The sequence below is a fragment of the Choloepus didactylus genome, chromosome 13, assembly GCF_015220235.1.
Source record: "Choloepus didactylus isolate mChoDid1 chromosome 13, mChoDid1.pri, whole genome shotgun sequence".
Lineage (NCBI taxonomy): Eukaryota > Metazoa > Chordata > Mammalia > Pilosa > Megalonychidae > Choloepus > Choloepus didactylus.
Genome location: NC_051319.1, coordinates 48,391,454 through 48,412,446, shown reverse-complemented (window position 1 = coordinate 48,412,446; position 20,993 = coordinate 48,391,454). Strand labels below are relative to the sequence as shown.

The 20,993-nt window shown below is 35.0% G+C and overlaps 1 protein-coding gene across 9 annotated transcripts in view; it reads right to left on the bottom strand.

The window, feature by feature from the left end:
- The window catches only part of FER (FER tyrosine kinase), a 615,744-nt gene that overhangs the window by 186,087 nt on the left and 408,664 nt on the right, over positions 1 to 20,993 (bottom strand). For all 9 annotated transcript variants that reach the window (XM_037800959.1, XM_037800960.1, XM_037800957.1 and 6 more), the window contains one exon: positions 1,476 to 1,532. In XM_037800959.1, the coding sequence (XP_037656887.1) occupies positions 1,476 to 1,532 (57 nt within the window). Of the gene's footprint in view, positions 1 to 1,475; positions 1,533 to 20,993 lie in introns of those variants that run through there.

The following is a 20,993-nucleotide window of genomic DNA, read 5'->3' as shown; positions in this document are numbered from 1 at the left end:
CCTTCTGATATACCATATTTTACAAAGTAATAAAGCATAAAAATAATTTAAATATTTGTTTAACTGAAGATAGTTTTTTCCTTAGCACTGAACAATTTGCCTTTATATTCTCTCCTTATTTCAGTAAATGGTTTAGTTTTATAATTTATTATTTGTAATACAGAATTTACTTAATTCATTTGTAATAATTTTTTGTCCAAACAGTACTACTTAATTTCTAATCTAGAGCAATGGAAAGAAGGAAAATTTACTTAAGGATGACTGGAGCATCGCATAGTAAATAAACACATCAGCTAACTGCTTTTAGTTTGAGGTTCTTTAGAATTCACTTACTAAATAAGTATTATTAGCCAATAAAAAATCCGTTTTCCAGTAAGAATTTAATGTGTCCCTCTGGGAAAGATATTTTTAAATAAAATAAGTAATAGGAATCATGGAAAGTAGACTATTTCACCAGGGATTTATTTTTCAACATACATCAGAGATATAAACATAGGAAAAAAGTAGTAAATCCATTAAGTTTACACTTGAATTAAAAAGTAGTGATTAATCATTTATTTCTTTACCTAAGTCTGGTGCTGATCATTCATAAATATGTGATGGCTTTTCCTAAACATCTGAATTTTATACTACTTTTCACATCACATCATGAAGGCAAATTCAATGCAAACTTCCATTGCACTGAAATCAATTATAAATAAAACAATCATTAATAAATTTGAAAGTAGTCAAAATAGTCCACTATATTAATTATAAAATGTCTGCCATTATTGTTAAGACATAATGTATTTTAATATGGGCTATGTGTTAGAAGAAACTTCCAACTAGATTGGAAGAAAGGGATTTTCATTATACGTAGTTGTACTCTTTGACCATAAATAGAGCCAGTTACAAAATTAATATTATAGTGAAACAAGTGTCTTACCCATGTAATTTTTAGGTTTAAATAATATGTTCAATTTGGTTACATACCATAATTGTATATACAATCCTAAAACACCAAGGATTAATTAGTTCACCCATGGAATGAGACTATTAGGTCTTTCTTTATTTAAATTTGTCTTGTTACTGAGTTTTAAGAGTACTCTATCTGTTCTGCTTACAAATTTTTTGTGACATACTTGTTTTGCAAAAATGTTCTCCCGTTTTTCATTTTAAACCCCAGTTCACCAGTTTTGGCTTTACTACGCTGTAATAAAATCACTTACAGATTGCATTCCTTCCAAAGGAAAAAAAATACATATACTATTTTTAAAAGTCATGAACAATCTTTAAACTTCTCAAAGATTTTCACACATCTATTTCAGTGGACACAACAGTATTTATAACAGATGAGGTACTGTGTTCTTCTAGGTTAATGTGCAATGCGCCTTCCCATATGCTGGAATATAAGAACAGCACTGAAGTAAATGAAGAAATTTTCAGGGTTCACAATCAATATAAAGACTTGATTATTTACTTGTTTAATTACATACCTTGCCCAGTAATTCTCCCAATGTGACATCTTCATGATTGAGAATCCATTTCTTATCCTACAGCAAAGAAAAAGAACAGGTGTTTAGTCCAAACCAGAGTATATTTCTTGTAAGATGCATTTGAGATGTGGGAAATAGACATAAAGGGATATTTCATTCAGGTCATTCAATCAACAGCACAATAAGAAGTTACAACTTCAAGAGGTTGTAAAACAGTCTAAGAAGTCTTACTGTATAATAGGATTTAAAATCTACATTATGGCAAGCTTTTATCAGAAATTTCAGCCTTCAGAATTAGAGCATACTTGTAACTACAACACAGCAGTACTTTCACCCCACCGTAAAGCTAAGGTTATGCTACTATTTGGCATTTCAAAAAAAGTTGTGTCATTTAAGTGTGTAAGGAAATTTCATTTTACAATGCAAAACTTCTCAATTCTCACTTGATCTCAGAGAATTATTTTTTTCCACACAAACCACATTTCTAAGAGCTATTCTACATATAAACTAGCCATGAATTACAGCTGTCTATGACACAGCATGTACTCCCAATTCCTCTCATGTAATTTCCTGTAGTATAAAAAGAACAACTCCAAATTACAGTATCACTAGGGTAAGCAAACCAGCGATGCAAACATGCCATTTTAAAAGTGCATCTTATTATCTGATCTTCAGAACTGATTACTACGTAAGGAATATTTTTTCATCTAAAAATCTTGGCTATTAAACCTGCAATAAGAATGGGATATTGATTTAAAAGAAAGAAAAAAAGAAGGAAAAGGAATAAATCAAGGAAGAGAGAGGGAGGGAAGGAATAAAGGAAATGAAGGAAGCAGTGAAAGGGAAAAAAAGAGAGAGAATATCCTGGAATTACATATTTATATTAATATTTTGGCTTTTTTATTAATGTTAGAGTGTATTTTTCTCCATTACAAACACAGACTGAAATATAATTATGATTTATAGTCTGAGCTGTAACAAATAATCAAACATCTTGAAGTGAAAATTCACCATATGGTTAAAACATGTCTCAGACAGCTGTTTGAAATCCTTTATTTTCTGAAACATCATGCGACAACCATGCAAACACCACCCTCAGATAGGTCAACAAAGATAACACTGATTTTTAAAAAGCAGTATTTTGCACATGTAGCCTTTCAATCCAAATGTAAAAGTTAAAGCTATATAAATGATCTGGAAAGAAACACAGGAGAATATCTTCACAGACAAGAGAGTAAGCAAAGAGTTTTTAGACAGGACACTAAAAGCATTAACCACAAAAGAAACAAAAATTAGATTTCATCAAAATTTAAAACATTTGATCTTCAAAGGGCACTTAAAAATGAAAAATGGGAGAACATTTTTGCAAAACAAATATGTCACAAAAAATTTGTAAGCAGAACAGATAGAGTACTCTTAAAGTGCGATAACAAGACAATTTTAAGTAATTGGGTAAAAGACAACAAAAGAAGAGGTACGAACAGCCAATTAGCACATCAAAAGATGCTTAACATCATAAGTTATAAGTGAAAGACAAATAAAAACTACAATAAGATGCCACTTCACACCAGTTAGGATACAAAAATTAAAAAGACTAACAATAACATGAGATTGTGAGGATGCTGAACAGCTGGAGTCCTCATACATTGCTGGTGAGGACGCAAAATGATACAGCCATTCTGGAAAACAATTTGGCAGTTTCTTGTAAAGTTAAACATACATCTGCTTTATGGTCCAGAAATTACACTCCTGGGTATTAAACCAAGAGAAACGAAGACATGTGTTCCCAAAAAGATGACTTATTTACTGAAGTTTGAAGCAGCACTATTTATAATAGCCAAAAACTAGAAACAACGACATGTCCATTAAAAACAGAAGAATCAAATTTTGAAATATTTGAATAATTGAATACTGCTCAGTAACAAAAAGGAATTTACTACAGATATATCCAACAACAGCACATTCTGAAAACATTTTGCTGAGTTAATGAAGCTAGATATTTACATACATACATATATGATTCTATTAATATAAAGTTCTAAAGAAGAACTTCTAATCTATTATGAAATCAAAGCAGTGGTTGCCTGAGGGAAGGGCTGAGGAGGACTGACTACAAAGGGGAAAGAAGGAACTTTTGGGGGTGATGTAAATGTTCAATTTCCTGATACTTCATTGTATGTTTATATTACATTGTACAATTAAAGTTTGTGCATTTTATTGTGTACAAATTATATACCCATAATACTTTTATAAATGAAAAATAAATAGCAAGACTTTCCATTTCAGTAGCACTTTCTAGTTTAAACCCCCACTCCCATATATTAGCAAATGCTATTCTTACAATAACATAGTTGGGCAAATAGGAGATTTATTAGTTTAAAACTGCAAAACTGATTTGTTGGCAGTTCTTCCATTTTAGACAGTCATAAACTAGGTGGTTCAGACCAATCCTCCACCACTGTAAACCACTAAAAATGATGGATGAAATGTAAAAATATGAAAAACAATAAAGCAAACATCTGTTTGAAAGGACTGGAGACCTACTAAAACACTGAAGTACTAAGGGGTCAATGTAGGTTAAGGAAAGCAGCCTGTTCAAGGCTTCTGGGCTCCTTTTACCTGAAGTGCATATGCTGAAAATGAAAACAGCAGCCAGTAGGCTAAGAAAAAAATTAGAGTTAGTTCAGACTAAGTCAAGAATGAACAAACTATGAGCCACGGGCCAAATTTGTCCCCCTACTTGTTTCTGTATGGCCCAAGAGTTAAGAATTCTGTTTACTCTTTAAAATGGTGTAGAGAAAAAAAAATCAAAAGAAGACTAATTTGTGAGAAGTGAAAATGATATGAAATATAAATTTCAGTTCACAGATAATGTACAGAACAGAAATTATCCAATCTAAGCTACATAGAAAAATATTAAAAGAAAAATGTATAAAGTTTCAAGGACCTGTGGGACAATACCAAGAGGTCTAATATTCATGTTATCCAAGTCCCAAAAGAAAAGGAGAATGTGGTACAGGAAAAATATATGAAGAAATAGTGGCCAAAAACTTCCCAAATTTGGCAAAGGAAATAAACCTGTAGATTCAAGAAACTCAGCCAATTCCAAAAAGGAAAAATCCAAAGAAATCAATGCCTAGACATACCATAATCACAGTGATTAAAATGAAAGACAGGAAAAATCTTGAAAGCAACCAGAGAAAATGATGTATTACTTATAGGGCAATAATAATTAGAATGAGTGGAGAGTTCTCATTAGAAAATCATGTAAGTCAAGAAAAGTGGAACAAGATTTTGAAAATACTGAAAGAAAAGACAGTCAAGCAAGATTTCTATATACAGAAAAATATCTTTCAGGAATGAAGGTGAAATAAAGACATTCTCAAATGAAGGCAAACTAAGAAAATTCATTGCCAATATGCCTACTCTAAAAATAACTGCTAAAGGAAGCAGCTTAGCCAGAAGGGAATGACACCAGAAGGAAACCGGAATATCAGGAATAAAAGAAAAGTAATAAAAATGGCAAATATTGGAGTTACTTATAATAGAGTGTTCTTTTCTTGAGCTCTTTGAAGTATGCTTAACATGTTGAAAGCAAAAATCATAATATCGTCTGCTGGGTTTTTCAATTTATATGGATGCACTACATAAGATAACTACAACATAAAGAAGGAGGGTATATGGATGACTACAGTGATAAGGTTTCTGCATTCTACTTAAAGTGGTACAATATTGATTCTTAGTGAACTCTGAAAAGTTAAGTACACACACTCCAATTCCTAAAGCAACCACTAAAATAGAAAATAGAAAAATTTTAATGGTATAGTCAACTATTTTCAAATTAACCCAAAGAGGGTAAGATATGGGAAACAGAAAAAAAACAAACAGCAATAATAAAAGTCCTAAGTACAAATATATCAATAATTACACTAAATGTAAATGGTTGTAAGAGCCATTTAAATGACAAGAGATTGACAGAAAGAATTGAAAATAACTATATGCTGTCTAAAGAAACTCACTTAAACCATGATATAGGTAGCTTCCAAGTAAAAGGATAGTGATATGAATTGGACTGTGTCCCCAAAAGAGATATGATGAAGTCCTAATCCCCAGTACTTCAGAACGTGACCTTTTTTGGAAATAGTGTCATTACAGATGGAATGAGGCAAATTAAAAAGAATTCATACTGGAGTATGGTGGGGTCCTTAATCCAATATGAATGGTGCCTTATAAAAGTAGGAAATTTGGACAGAAAAAATAGGGAACACCATGTGATGACTAAGGCAGAAAGCAGCATGGACTGCCAGCAAGCCCCACCAGAAGGCAGGAGTGGAGCACGGAACAGATTTTTTTCTACACACTTCAAAAAAGTGTGGACCTGCCAACACCTTGATTTCAGACTTCTAACTTCCAGGACCATGAGAAAATAAATTCTCTTGTTTAAGCCATCTTGGTATATTGTTACTACAGCCTTAGGTAACAAAGACAGACAAAAGTAGACATAAAATATAAACATGAATCAAAAAAAGCTAGAATATCTACAGTTATATCAGAATAGTAGATTGTAGTAGTAGACTACAGGACAAAGAAAATTACCAAGGATAAAGAAAAAAATTAAAAGATGATAAAAGTTGATTCACCAAGACACAACAATCTAATTGTAGATACTTCCATCAGCATATACTTCAAAATGAAGCAAACATTGAGAAAAGACAATTTCCCAATTATAGTTGGAGATTTCAATACTATTCTCCCAGTAATCAACAGAAGTAGTAGAGAAAACTCAGCAAGGATACAGAAGAACTAAATCAAAGTGATATTTGAAGAACACCCACCCAACAAAAGAATACACATTTGTTTCAAATGCACAAGGAAAATTCACTAAGCTAAACCATATCCTGGGTTACACAACAAACATCAACAGATTTAAAAGAACTGAAAACATATAAAGTATGCTCTTCAGCATTACACAATTAAACTAGAAATCAGAGACAAAGTTAACAGAAAAATTTCCCAAAGGGTGGAAATTAAATAACATACTTTTAAATATTCCATGGGTCAAACAGAATTCATCAAAGAAAATCAGAAATTTTTTCAACTTAACAAAAATGAAAATAAAACCTTTCAAAATTTGGGGGATACAGCTAAACTTAAAGCATTTCATGCTTATATCAGAGAAAAAGAAAAGCCTCAAATCAATAGTTTAAACTTCTACCACAAAATCCTAGAAAAAGCAAAATAAACCCAAAACTAAAATAAGAAAACAATAATAAAGCAGAAAGCAATAAAATTGAAAATTCAAAAATAACAGAGAAAATTATAGAAGACAATTGATTTACAGCTGGACTAGAAAAACTGTATCTCTGACATGTGTTTTTGGCTCTTGCCCAAGTTAAGGGCAACAGGATTTATGATGTACTGATTAATGTTTGCAACTCCTCTATGGATATCAAGATAAGTTTCTTTACTGATGGTTTGAAGCTCGCCCTTACTGATTTGACAAGCTGGGATGATTATATGGGTTAAGAGGACATAAAGCTTGCTGAGAGTTTCTCCCTTAAACTCTCCCCAAACCAAGATTATTCTTATAGATCTTGGTGTAACAATGCCAGAACTTAGGGCTGGGAATGTGCAAATGAGAGCCCCTGGAGAGCTTGCTCAAGGGATGTCTCTCTGACCCCCAGGCTTGTCTGCACTCTTTCTGGCTGCATTGTACCCTTTGCATTTAAATAAGTCTTATGTGAGTAGGCTCTGTGGAGTCTAGTGAGTTCTTTTAAATATCCAAATAGGAAATATTTGTAGTTGGTGACTGGGATAGGATACCTGAAAGGACTCCTAACTCTGAAATATAAATAATGAAGGCTAAGGCATTGTTTGGGAGAAATAAAGATGAGATGGTAGGAGGGGGATAGAACCATGAATGATGATAGAATGGCTACTACCTGGTGGCCATTCCTGATGTGAGGTCACAAAAATATCCTTTCCACTGAAGGGCACCAAACCATCTAAGAGGGACCTGGCATTAGCATATAGGGTCAGGGGAAATAGTTAAATGTATAACAACATAAATTCAATCTGATGGGAAGTCAGCCAAGAATAAGTTGTCTTGGTTCTTCTTCTGTTTTAACAAAACTGAAGATAAAAGAGAGGCATCCTGAAGCTGTTAGTATCAGAGTTAATACCTGAGAGATTCAGTCAGTAACAGGAAATGCTGATGGGGAATTTGGTGGGTAGTTACTTTGATCAGAATTTGGTAGCTGCAGCTTTTGTAGAGCAGCAAGCTGCCAATCTGTTCAATTGGATAAAGGCAGGGGTAAGTAACACATAACCTAAAGAGGGAACTATAAACTCATCTCTAGATATTAAGCAGATACTGTATTCATACTGAGGCTGCTGAAAGATTGAGAATGACAAGCAATTTTGGATTAACTATATGATGATATAAACCTTCACCTAATTCTAGTGACTGATGCAATAAAGGAATGACTCCATGGATTCCTTAAGTGACTTTATCATTGGGGGAACAACAACAAAAACAAGTAGAGACTATATCAAGAGATACTTCAAAAGTAAATTGGGAAACATGGACATTAAGTAAGAACAGAATCTGGAGATTAGAGCGTTGCTGAAGGATCCTGGATCCCTGACTTTCCCATCAACTCCACTGACTTCTTTTCTTCTTCTCTCTCCCCAAAGGAAAGAAAAGTGACACTGAGAAGATATGGCCAGATAGAGCTGCAGCTCACTCTTTACAAACTGTCACAGAGCAGGCACCTCCTAAATTGATTATATCACATGCTCCTGGTCTGTTATCTTTGCTCCATTTTCTTTAAAGGTCAAGGAGTGTTTTGCAACCTTTTTGAATGTGGAGGAGGAACAGAAGGATGGAGGCAGACTGCCTCTTAGTCTCTTCCAAGAAACAGAAATCATAGCTTTTCCCCTGGCTTAACATGTTTATTACTATTGAATGAAAATAAATGTTGTAATAAAGTATAAATCATCAATAGAAATCAAGAAAGGGCATAAAAATAAAAGGGCATTAAATAGAATGAAGAGAATTGACAGTTTAAAGTTCCATCTGCTTGCTAGTGATTTGTGACCATATCGGGACAGCCACAGATCTATGTTCAAAATTCTAATGGTTAAATTTAACTGACCTTGATAACTACAACAGAGTTGACATAGATTCTTGACATGTTCTTGATATTGGGATTCCATTTTTATGTTAATTCATGAGTAATAGTGTATCATTATTAAGGTGGAAAATCAGTTCTCTCTCAACATGAAAAAACAGACATTTTGAAACATCAAGTTATCATGTCTAAATGAGGAATTTTATTTATAAAGGGGGGAGGGCAGTGGCAACTTTAAGAACCAAAAACATTAAAAAAAAACCCTGATATTTCCCTTTCCTCAACTTCTCAGAATACTTTTAGTTTTGCTTGATAACCAATTTAAAGTCAGCTTATAATAAAGACAAAGGCAAGTTTCTTGTCTGAAATCCAAACTTTTATAAAGTAGAGGTATGTATACATTTTCAGTATGTTCCCATATACACTTGTTGACTCTCAAAAGTTCCCTCATTAGACTGGCAGGAAAAGCATTATCATCTCCATTTTGTAGATGAGAAAACCAAGGCCTTGAAGAGGGTACATGGTCAGAGGTCCCAAGTGCCAGAGTTTGGATAAGAACTTGATCCTTTGACTCTTGGTTCAGTGTTACAACATATCCTGCTTTAACACTTTTGTACTGAAGAGACCAATCAAGGAATATTATCTTCAAATAAAACTGAATAAAATAATTTTCTGAGTTTAAACTGTATATGTAAGTATATCATGTCAGATAACTGAAGATGATCAAATGATAGAACATGTCACTAACTTGAATAAATGCCATGATGTTTTTGCCCTAGATATTAATCTACAATGTATGATAATTGGGTGCTATGCTTTCTGAAAGCCAATTCATGCAAAATTGTTGAACTACCTAGAGGTGAAAAACTTCACAGGTCTAAAGTCTCATTTAGACCTGGGATTGTTATATTTAATATAAAATGGATTCAAAAATGGTATTTCAGTGAATTATAGAATTGGAAGGTCAATTAAGAAGCTCTGATATTGACTCATCTTGGGCAAAAAACATGGGCTTGAGGCAACTCAGGCTGAAAGATACTGGAATTCTGCCGAAAGCACAATGTGCCCAATCTTTAGTAACATACCATCTCTAGGGAAATAAAATTGATTCCAGCTTGCTTGCCTCCCAGAATTTCAACCTATTCTCTCACTACATTTTAGGAAGTTGTCAAAGTTCCAATTTAGGAGCCTCTATTGTAAGTTTAGATTATCATTTATTTCCATGAGTAGTTTTAAGTACAATGTTTTAAAATGGTTGTCCCAACAACATTTCTCAGTTAAGGCTTTGGGATATGTCAAGTTAATTTGTATTCTGCTTCTGAAAATCGTATAGCCTCCATAATTGGATCAGAAAATACTGCAAATTCCAAAATTCATTGAATGAAGGGAGAAATTTGTTTAAATTTCAAAGTTATAACTACTTTAATAAAGAAAAGAAACAATGGGTAATTAATAGTATCAACAGATATTGTGTTCCTGATATGATTTCTCATGGGAAGTAATTTCTAAATACTTCTGAAATATACATAGTGGGCATTAAATATACATGTTCACATGTGTGATTAAATTATAATAAATAACAATATATTATGATCTAAACAGTTTTATGAAAAGTATGTATTTCCCACCTCAACTTTCTGCCTTATATTACTGTGTTCAGAAATTTAAAGAATGAGTTATTATAGTCTTTGAACTTTATTTCATTACTTAATAAGTTAAATATATCACGAATCCAGTATATTTATTGAATCACTATGTATAGGAAATAGTTTTTTTCTTCCATTTCTAAAAATGTAACAATTGATTTGACTAACAGTTACAATCATTAATAAGGAAACAGTGATTTTTTTTTTAAGAAGAAAAACGGAGACATTCCCAACCACTTCAAAATATGTTAGAGTTTTTCTCGAACTTCTGAATAATATATCCCAGTTTTCTGAAGGAGGTTTCTGTAAGGAGGACTTTAAAATTTTTGTTTTATTATTTATGTGCAACTTTGTTGAAGGTTGTCTGTGCGATAATAAACAGAGTTCTTGTTAATAGTATAATAAATAGATGATGCAATTACTGTGGGACTCATGTTAGTGTGTGGTTATTAAAAATTTTTTTGCAAGTTATATAACCAACTTTATGTAATGAAGGCTATTTGTCTAAACTGCAGGTATAAACACAAAATTCACATGATATAATAATCTTGCAATCATAAAAACCTAGCATATAATCAACAAGGAGTCTTTCAAATGTTTCAAACATTGATCCATAATACTTAAAAATAAACCATGGGTAATCTTCATGAGTGTGGCTTAACATCATAATGAATTTCAGGCAGTGATAACTTATAAAAAGCAGGAATTGCATTATGATAATTACTTTAAAGATATTTAAGTGTTTTAGCATTGCATTCAATAAACCAATAAATCACTGAAATACAAGTGAATATAAGAGACTAGAACACAAATAGAAACCTAAAAGTAATTTTTTTTTCTATAGGTTACTTCTCGTTTTTTATTAAGAGCTAATTCTCTGTATTTTTGCAGCATCAAATATTTTTATCAAAAATTCTTCTCTCTGATGTTAGAGAGTAAAAATATGTCTGACCTGTGCAGGTAAATTATCTTAACTATTGCTGGATATTTAATGTTTCATGGGCTACCCATTTTTCACACCCTTAAACAGAAGATAATGTAAAAAATCCTCTGACTGAAACAACATAATTGATGATGTCATGATCAAGACTATATTAATAAAGATGTCAAGAAGTGGATTTATTTAGGAGATACTTAGGAGATGGAAAATGTGGGCTGGAGATACACAGATTTTGGTGGCCATATGAGCTAAAGAAATCACAAAATACCTTCCAATAGCGCCTCTTAATAAATAATATTTAATACTATTAGTGGATTTATGAGACTGAGAAGTGGAAGGAATGTATGAAATGGCCCCACTGCCCTTCTACAGAGCTGGGTAAGGCTGCTAAATCTGGTCCTAATAATTTCTGGATGTGAAGCAGCTTTTAACCTCTGTCTTAATTTGGGTTTCCCCAGAGGCAGACCCTAAAACAATGATCCAAAAGCAAGCAGTTAATAATTTGGGAAATGTAAGGAACACTAACAAAGAAGTAGGGAAGTGATATAGAGAAGCGGAGGCAGCCAATAAAAGGTTACTTATTAAGTCAGACACCAAAGTGGGACAAACTTTGGACAATGATCCCAGACACATGCTTCAGAATTAGCCCATCCCAACGTGTATTTATCTGCCAAGTCCTGGGAGTCATGGGTCTCAGGCTGTGGAGGAAGGTGTATTAATTCTCTAGCAGTTCTTGAGGCAGGCATGGACAGAGGAGCCTTCTATGTCTCTAGTAAAAAAGTCAGAGATGAAGATACCTCCAACTGGAAGAGAATCTCAAATGTCAGAGGGCTATGAGCAGTGCGATTAGAGTATTAACTACAACTCATCCATTATTAATATAGCCTGATCTTGCCAAAGACTTAGAATCCTAAGGGATTCCTATTCCTCTCTGAACCTTCTTGCCTTGCTTGTCCTTACCAAATCCTGTCTTTCCTAGAATACAAATCTGTCTCTGACATTGTCTCTTTCTACTTTTACCCCAAGCATCCCACATACATATTTTTTGTTAATTTAGTTAATATTTAGTATGATGGTGTTTTTACTGACCATGTCCTGAAACTATTATGTAATGTTTTGGAATGAATAACTTTGCTTCTACTATCATAAAGATTTCTGACATAAAATCATGCATCTGGTACAGGCATACTTTGGAGATACTGTGGGCCCGATCCACTGCAATAAAGCAAATATCACAATAATGCTAGTCAAACGAATTTTTGGTTTCCCAGTGTATACAAAAGTTATGTTTACATCATATTGTAGTCTACTAAGAGTACAATAGCATTATGTCTAAAACAACAATGTATATACCTTAATTTAAAAATACTTTATTGCTAAAAAATGCTAACCAGCATCTGAGCCTCCAGTGAGTCATACTCTTTCTGCTGGTGGAAGGTCTTGCCTCAGTGTTGATGGCTGCTGACTGATCAAGGTGGTGGTTGCTGAAGGTTGGGGGGGGGGGCGGCAGTGGCAATTTCTTAAAATAAGACAATGAAGTTTGCCACATCGATTGACTCCTCCTTTGACAAAAGATTTCTCTGTAGCATGTGGTGCTGTTTGATAGCATTTTACCAATAAGTAGAACTTCCTTCAAAATTGTAATCAGTCCTCTCAAACCGTGCCATTGCTTTCTCAACTAAGTTTAGGTAATATTCGAAATCCTTTATTGTCATTTCAAAATGTTCACAGCCTTTACCAGGAGTAGTTTCTTTTTCAAGAAACTACTTTATCTGTTCATCCATAAGAAGTAAATCCTCATCCATTCAAATTTTATCATGAGACTGCAGCAATTCAGTCACATCTTCAGGCTCCACTTCTAATTCTACTTCTCTTGCTATTTACACCATCTCTGTAGTTACTTCCTCCACTGAAGTCTTGAACCCTCAAAGTCATCTATGAGTGTTGGAATCAACTTCCAAACTCCTGATATTTTGATCTCCTTCCCTGAATCGTTAATGTTCTTAAAGGCATCTACAAAGGTGAATCCTTTCCAGAAGATTTTCAATTTACTTTGCCCAGATTCATCAGAAGAATAACTTTCTATGGCACTTGTAGCCTTACAGAACGTATTTCTTCAATAATAAGATATGAAAGTCAAAATCACTCCTTGGTCCAAGGGCCGCAAGATGGATGTTGTGTTAGCAAGCATGAAAACAACACTAATGTCATCGTACATCTCCATTAGACCTCATGGATGACCAGGTGCATTGTCAATAAGCAGTAATATTTTGAACAGAAGCTTTATCTTGAGCAGTAGGTCTCAACAGTGGGCCTAAAATATTCAATAAACCATGCTGTAAACAGGGATGCACAGGCAGAGTAGATATAGCATAATTCTTAAGGGTCGTAGGATTTTCAGAATGGTAAATGAGCATTGGCTTCAACTTAAAGTCATCAGCTGCATTAGCCTCTAAAAAGAAAGTCAGCCTATCCTCTGAAGGTTTGAAAACAGGCAATGACTCATTTTCTCTAGTTCTGGAAGTCCTAGATGGCATCTTCTTCCAATAGAGGGCTGTTTTGCCTACATTGAAAATCTGTTGTTTGGTTGACACATTCATTAATTATCTTAAAAAGATCTTCTGGATAACTTGCTGCAACTTCTGCATCAGGACTTGCTGCTTCATCTTGCACTTTTATGTTACGGAGACAGCTTCTGTCCTTAAACCTCATGAACCAACCTCTGCTAGCTTCAAACTTTTCTTCTGTAGCTCCTTCACCTCTCTCAGCCTTCACAAAACTGAAGAGAGCTAGAGCCTTGCTCTAGACTAGGCTTTGACTTAAGGGAATGTTGTGGGTGGTTTTATCTTCTATCCAGACCACTAAAACTTTTTCCCTATCAGCAATAAAGCTATTTTGTTTTATTATCATCCATGTATTCACTGAATTAGCACTTTTAATTTCCTTCAAGAATTTTTTTTGTGCATTCACGGCCAACTGTTTGATGCAGGAGACATAGCCTTTGGCCTATCTCAGCTTCTGACATGCTCTCCTCAATAGGCTTAATCATTTCTAGCTTTTGATTTAATGTGAGAGAAGTGGGGCTCTTCCTTTCACTTGAATGCTTAGAGGCCATTGTAGGGTTATTAACTGGCCTAATTTCAATATTGTTCTATCTCAGGGAATAGACAGGCCCAAAGACAGGGAAAGAGACAGACAAACAGTTGGTCGGTGGAGGAGTCAGAACACACACAACATTTCTTGATTAAGTTTGCAACCGTCTTATATGGCGCTGTTCGTGGTGCCCCAAAACAATTGCAGTAGTAACATCAAAGATCACCATAACAGATGTAAAAATAATGAAAATTCTTAAATACTGTGAGAATTATCAAAATGTGACAGACACACAAAGTGAGTACATGCATTGGAAAAATGGCACTGGTAGATTTCCTTTATCAGGGTTGCCACAAATCTTCAATTTGTAAAAAACACAATATCTGGGAAGTGCAATAAGGCAAAGCACAATAAAACAAGTATGACTGTATTCACTCTGATTATTAACAGACATGATATACCACTTGGAAGAAGCAAGTGTATCAACAAGGCCACATAGTATCCATATTCCTTAATCAAGCTTAATGCTATCAGCATAAAATGGCTTGCAATTTTTTTTTCCAAAAATCCATGAAAATGCATCTCTTTTAATTGAAATTTTACTGTATTGGCAACAAAAATTACAATGACAAACAATGCTCGAAAATCGTTTCAATATCTCATAAAAAAATCTTCCAAGGGTAATTCTTTTTTTTTTTTTTTTAACACTGGATTGTTTAAATAATCAGTACACTTAAAGCTACCTTATATAAAGTGAAATTTGCCAAATCAAATTCAATATTTCCATTAGTTCCATTTTTATTAGGAACAGTATTATGAAATTTGGCCTCAAAATATTACAAAACTACATTTATGAGTGTGATAAATTTTTATACATACTTTTAAGAAAAGTGATAATTATATAAGAAATATGAATAATCTTTATTTAAAATAAATTATAAGAAATGAATTCAAGTAGCCAAGGTTAATATTTTATGTTTTACCAAGAATTACAAAGTAAAAAGAATGAAAGTTTAAAGAAAGCAACATAGAGGATTAAAGGTCACTTGACAATCCACTCTTAGCGTAATATTCTATAACAGAATACCATGCAAATTTCTCTTTGCTAACTCAAACCTTGCTTCTTATTCCTCAGAAAAACTTTTTACATTCAGAAATTAACTACTTAATTTGGAGAAAAGGTAAAAGAAGATGCTGACACATAAAGAAGCAGTATTGATTAAAATGCTTCCTGAGAATAATGTCATCAAGATGGCAGCGTAAGACATCCCTGGGAATGTTTCCCTTTAGCGACAGCTCAATAAAAGGGCAGATTCAATTCACTTGTAACTCTGGAGGATGACAGAGAGTGGACACAGATGCCACAGACACTGAACTGAAAAGGGAAAAAAAAATGCAAGAAATAAGTAGGAGAATGGCACAGACTTGTCATTCCAGACCCCTCTCCAATGCTCATTCCTTCATGGTTTTAGAGACACTACAGCAGCAGACCTCCAGCCTGGGTACCTCCTGCCATGATCGCTAACCACAGCGCGATGCACAGCAATGACTCAGAGGCCCACACACATTCAGGAACAGGGAGCCAAGGCCACAAAGACCCAAGGTGAGACCCTAGTGGTCAGCAGGCATGAGCATACAAAGAGTGACATGTGGCAGAATTATTAGCAAGCTGTGCACACTCCTAGCCTCCTGCCTCCCTAATTGCTCATGAACCTAAATGAAAACAATCAGGTGTTTTTTGAATAATAACCTCCATTTGGCTCTGTGGGTTGGGATCCCCTAACACATAAGTTTCTAGAGGCAGGCAAGCCACATGAAAAAGGGGAAAGTGAGCTGCTGTCAGGGCAGACCCAGGGCTGAAAAATGGGGTGAACAGGCAGTCCAGAGTGCAGGAGAGGAGTTGAGCAAATCATAGTTGCTGGGGAGGAAAGTCTGTATAAAAACAAACAGAAGAGCACATGACTTCCAGAGGAGGGACAAAGAAAAGACATCCTCACTTGCAGGGAAAACAGTTAAGGTTACATAATATGGTAACCTTAACCATTACTGCGCAGGCCCAGGGGAAGAGGCATGTGCAGAAAGACCTGACAAAATCTGAACTGTTAAACATAGGCTGCTCTAAAGTTCAGTATAGACTAGACCAAGCACTGAAGAACCTTAACGCTCAGCCAGTCTATACTAAACTGACTTTATACTAAACTGACTTCCAGACAGCAACAAAAGATAAGTCATACAAAGAAGCAGGAAAAGATGGCACAGTTAAGGGAAAAATTAAAACTTCACAGGAAACATGGATAGTGAGACAACTAATTAAAAGCATTCAGCCAAATCTCCTGAGTAAATTTGAGGAGCTTAAGTAAAATAGGCATAGAAATAAACTAGAGTTGGATGCAGAGATAAAGGATATAAGGAAGACACTGTGTGAACAAAAAGAATTAGAAAGTTTAGAAAGGTACAAAACAAACTATGGTGATGAAAATAAATAATAGAGACGGAAAATATATAAGCAGATTTGAACAGGCAGATGAAGGAATCAGTGAACTGGAAGGCAGGACAATCAAAATCATACAGTCAGAAGAGCGGATAGAGAAAAGAATGAAAAAAAAGTGAGCAAAGCCTAAGAGATGTGAATGACAATATGAAGCATCCCAACCTACATATTATGCAAGTTCCAGAATAGGAGAAGGAAGAAAGGGGAGGAGAAAGAATATTTGAGGATAAAATGGCAAAAATTTTCCCAAATCTTTCAAATGACATAAATATTCATGTTTAAGAGGTGCAAGAAACTCCAAAAAGGATAAATCCTAATTAACCTACTCCAAGACACATACTAATCAAAATGATAAATGCCAAAGATAAAGACAGAATTGTGAAAGCAGCAAGAGAAAAGCAATTTGTCACATACAAGGGACCTTCAATAAGACTAAGTGCTGATACTTCATCAGAAACCACAGAGGTGGGCTCTTACCTCACACCATATACAAAAATGAACTCAAAATAGATCAAAGACCATATAAGAACTAAAACCATAGAAGAAAACATAGGGAGTCATCTTAGAGACCTTGTTTAGGCAGTGGTTTTCTTAGATTTTATACCAAAAGCTCAAGCAACCAAAGAAAAAACGGATTATGGTGATAGAGGCATATCCGAGATAATATTCAATCCAGCCTGCTACTACTATAGCACTAAGACAATGAAGTACAGTTATAGTCTTTGGAGAAGAAGCAGGACTGCTAGAGAGAGCAGTCATAGGTCTGGTCTAGCCCATATAATATACTACGGTCAAAAAAACCATCAGGAAGAACTTTCTGGAACTCACTTTGAGGTACAGTATAATATATAAGAATATACAATGCGGTCAGGAATAAACTAGGCTACGTGAACTAACTGAAAGAAAGCTGAGACAGTGACATAGCAGGCTGGGCAAAGAATGGAAGTCCAGAGACAGCTGAGAGTCTAGCTGAAAATATCTCCTACTCGGTAAGCATGTATATTGAAACTGTGTGTGAAACTCAAACATATATGAATTCACAGATAAGTGAAACACAACTCCTATCCTCAAGGGTTTTATAGATAAACCTAGAAGAGTAAAATTTACAGAGGCTAAGAGAGAAAAAGTTACAGAATAGAACTGGAACAATGAGGTACAAGTGGTCAATATCAAATGGTTTAAAAAAACCTGCTTCACAGAACAGGTAGGAAAGTTCCTAAAATTTCTCAGAACTAACTTTCTCTTTACTTATTAAAAACTGCTACACTAAGAAAATCATAAAGTTCTTGTTTCAAGTGGTCAGAAATAGTATCTAGTGTATGTGGAAAGAAACCAGCTATGCCACTACCTGGGGTCCTTGGATGGAAAAAGAAAGAGTTAAAGTGGAAGCTGTTTGGGGGTAAAAAATAAGGCAGGTGGTATACAATATATGTAGGGTAGAGGACAGGGGTTGGTTGAGAATACCCAGGTTTCTTTCATCAATACTTGGTGACTTTCATCATTCCATGCATACCAGCTCTAATCTCTCCAATCTCGCCTCAAATTGAAGGGTTTAACATTTCACTCTCATCAAGCTATCCCCCAGTCAACCAAGCAGAAGCCACAGACCACAAGTGCCACCACTCCTACGGGAGTTAATATTCTGACTGTACTAGAGAAGAGGTGGGAGGTTGAGGAGAAATATAGTCCTAGAAGTTTAAGATTCTGAGGGTATGTTGTGTTAGACCCTTATAAATCAGTGTTTTTCCCCCCATATATTGGGTGCATTATAAATAAATTTAAGAACCCAAACATCATTGCTAGCATTGCTTCTCTAAGAAAATTCATCTCTAAACAAATGAATTAAAGATGAACTTTTAGAGTACACTCTGTCCAAAACATATTAGGTGTCATATGAGTAACGTAACAGATGATAAAGAGTTCAGAGGAAAAAGAGGCCACATTGTGCTTAAGTAGTAAGAAAAAGTCTCAACACAAAGGTGGAATTGCAGATAAGCCTTGAATGTGGACACAATTCTGAAGTACTAAAGGAGAAACTTCAGTAAAAGCAAAGAAGGAAGTGGAAAAGCCCAAGATTTTCCTAGGCAGAGTGAATATGCCAATACGCTAGATACAATATGTTCTTAAAGGAGAGCACTGCAGAGAGAAAAACTAGAAACGAACTTTCTGATCAGACCACTGAGAGCCTTAAATGCCAAGCAATCTAATATTCACTTAGTCTCATAGACTGGGGTCTCCAAACACTTTTGATTGTGTAACCCATTAATAAAAAAAAAAATCTGAGCATTTGTTCTACTATAAAAATACATAACGCATATTATACAATATCCTCAAAAACAGAAATTAAAAAGATGTGGTTGCTGGACAAAATGCTGCATAAACCCAATTCTCCCTGTTCCTTCCCACTGAGTACAACTATACACCTTATAAATAATGCAAAAAGCAACCAAAGGAAAATCGAAAGGTCATAAGAAGGAGGTAAACTAGTTTGGCCCCAGGAAGAGGGGAACAACATAGAGGCAGGATGTCTGATGTCTTTCCATCTAACAGAAGAAGGCAACCCAGACCTAGTAGCTCCTGACCCCCAATCTAGTAAAAGAAGGTAGTCCAGGTGGGCCTATTTCTCCCCTGGATGGAAAGGGAGTCCGTCCTACAATAAGCGACCACAGAGAGCACTCTCTTTCCCTGCTGGGCTTGAGATTCCCTTCCCCTGCTGAGAAATACAGAAGCCATCCCAGAAGCACCAGCAAGAGGGACACCACCACAACAAGCAGTCCAGCCTAGGAAGCCTCTTTGACCTTGGGCCAGAGACCCCCATCTCCCGCCCAGAGGCAATAGGGCAGCTGGAGGTATGGGAAGAGAGGATCCAGCCACAAGCGCCTGGCTCAGGAAGTGCTCTCTGCCCCATTACTGGCAGGGGAATCCTCCCAGACAGGCTCCTGATAAAGGTCACCTTTTCACTCTGGGCTGAGAATTCCTTCCCCCACCATAAGACACCTGGTAGTCCAGCCTGGGGACATGCTTTTGCCTTCCCTAGGCAGCAAGTGAGAGCCCCTACAACACCAGATAAGCCAAGCAAACCAAAATAACACCACAAAGGCTCAAAAATTATTGTGCTATTGAAACCACAACCCACAAAAGTAGGTCAAGACCTGCACGCTAAACTTAAAAAGGGTAGCTACAAACAAAAATAAAAGATCAAGATAGGATGCAGAGTCTTCTACCATAATGCACAAAATGTCCAGGATCTGATCAACAATCATCTGTCATACAAAGAACAACAACAAAAAACAAATGCCACAACTTGAAGGAGAAAAGACAATCAACTGATGCTAACACTGAGATGAACATCAGATGTTGGAATTACCTGACAAGAATTTAAAGAAGCCACAAGATCCTTTAATAATCAACTATAAATTTTCTTGAAACAAATGAAAAAACAGATAATCTTGGCAATAGAAAGAGACATTATGAAAAGCATCATATGCAAATTATAGAACAAAAATACAATAATAATTTTAAAAACCACTTGGATTCAATAATAAAGTGAAGATGGCAGAGAATATAATCACTGAACTTATGGACAGATCAAAAGAATTTGAATAACTAACAGAAAAGAGATTTTTTAAAATGTACTGAACTTTTAGGGAACTATGAGAAAATAACAAAAAATCCTAAATATGTATCACCAGAGTCCTGGAAAGAGAAGAGAAAGACAGTGGGCAAAAAGACTAGTCAATGAAATAATGTCTGTAAAATTCCCAAATTTGGCATAAGACACAAACCTACAGATTCAAGAAGATGAGCTAACTCCATATAGGATAAATCCAAAGGAAACCAAGCCAACACACATGATAATTAACTTCTGAAAACTAAAGACAAAGTAAAAGTCTTGAAAGCAGCCAGAGAGAAACAACACAATCCTACAGGGGAATGACAAATAGAAATGACAGCAGATTTCAAGTCTGATACCATGGAGTAAAGGAGAAAGTGGCACAACAGTTTTTAAGTGCTGAAAGGAAAGAACTATCAATTATAAATTCTGTATCTGGCAAAATTAAGGGAAATAAAGACATTCTCAGATGAAAGAAAACAAAAGAATGTGGTTAAAACAAATCTAAACATAAGTTCTAATATTTTCTTTCTCCACCCCAATGAACTGTTCTGTATACCCCTGATACTCCAATGGATCAGACACTGGAGATAGGCAGCAGG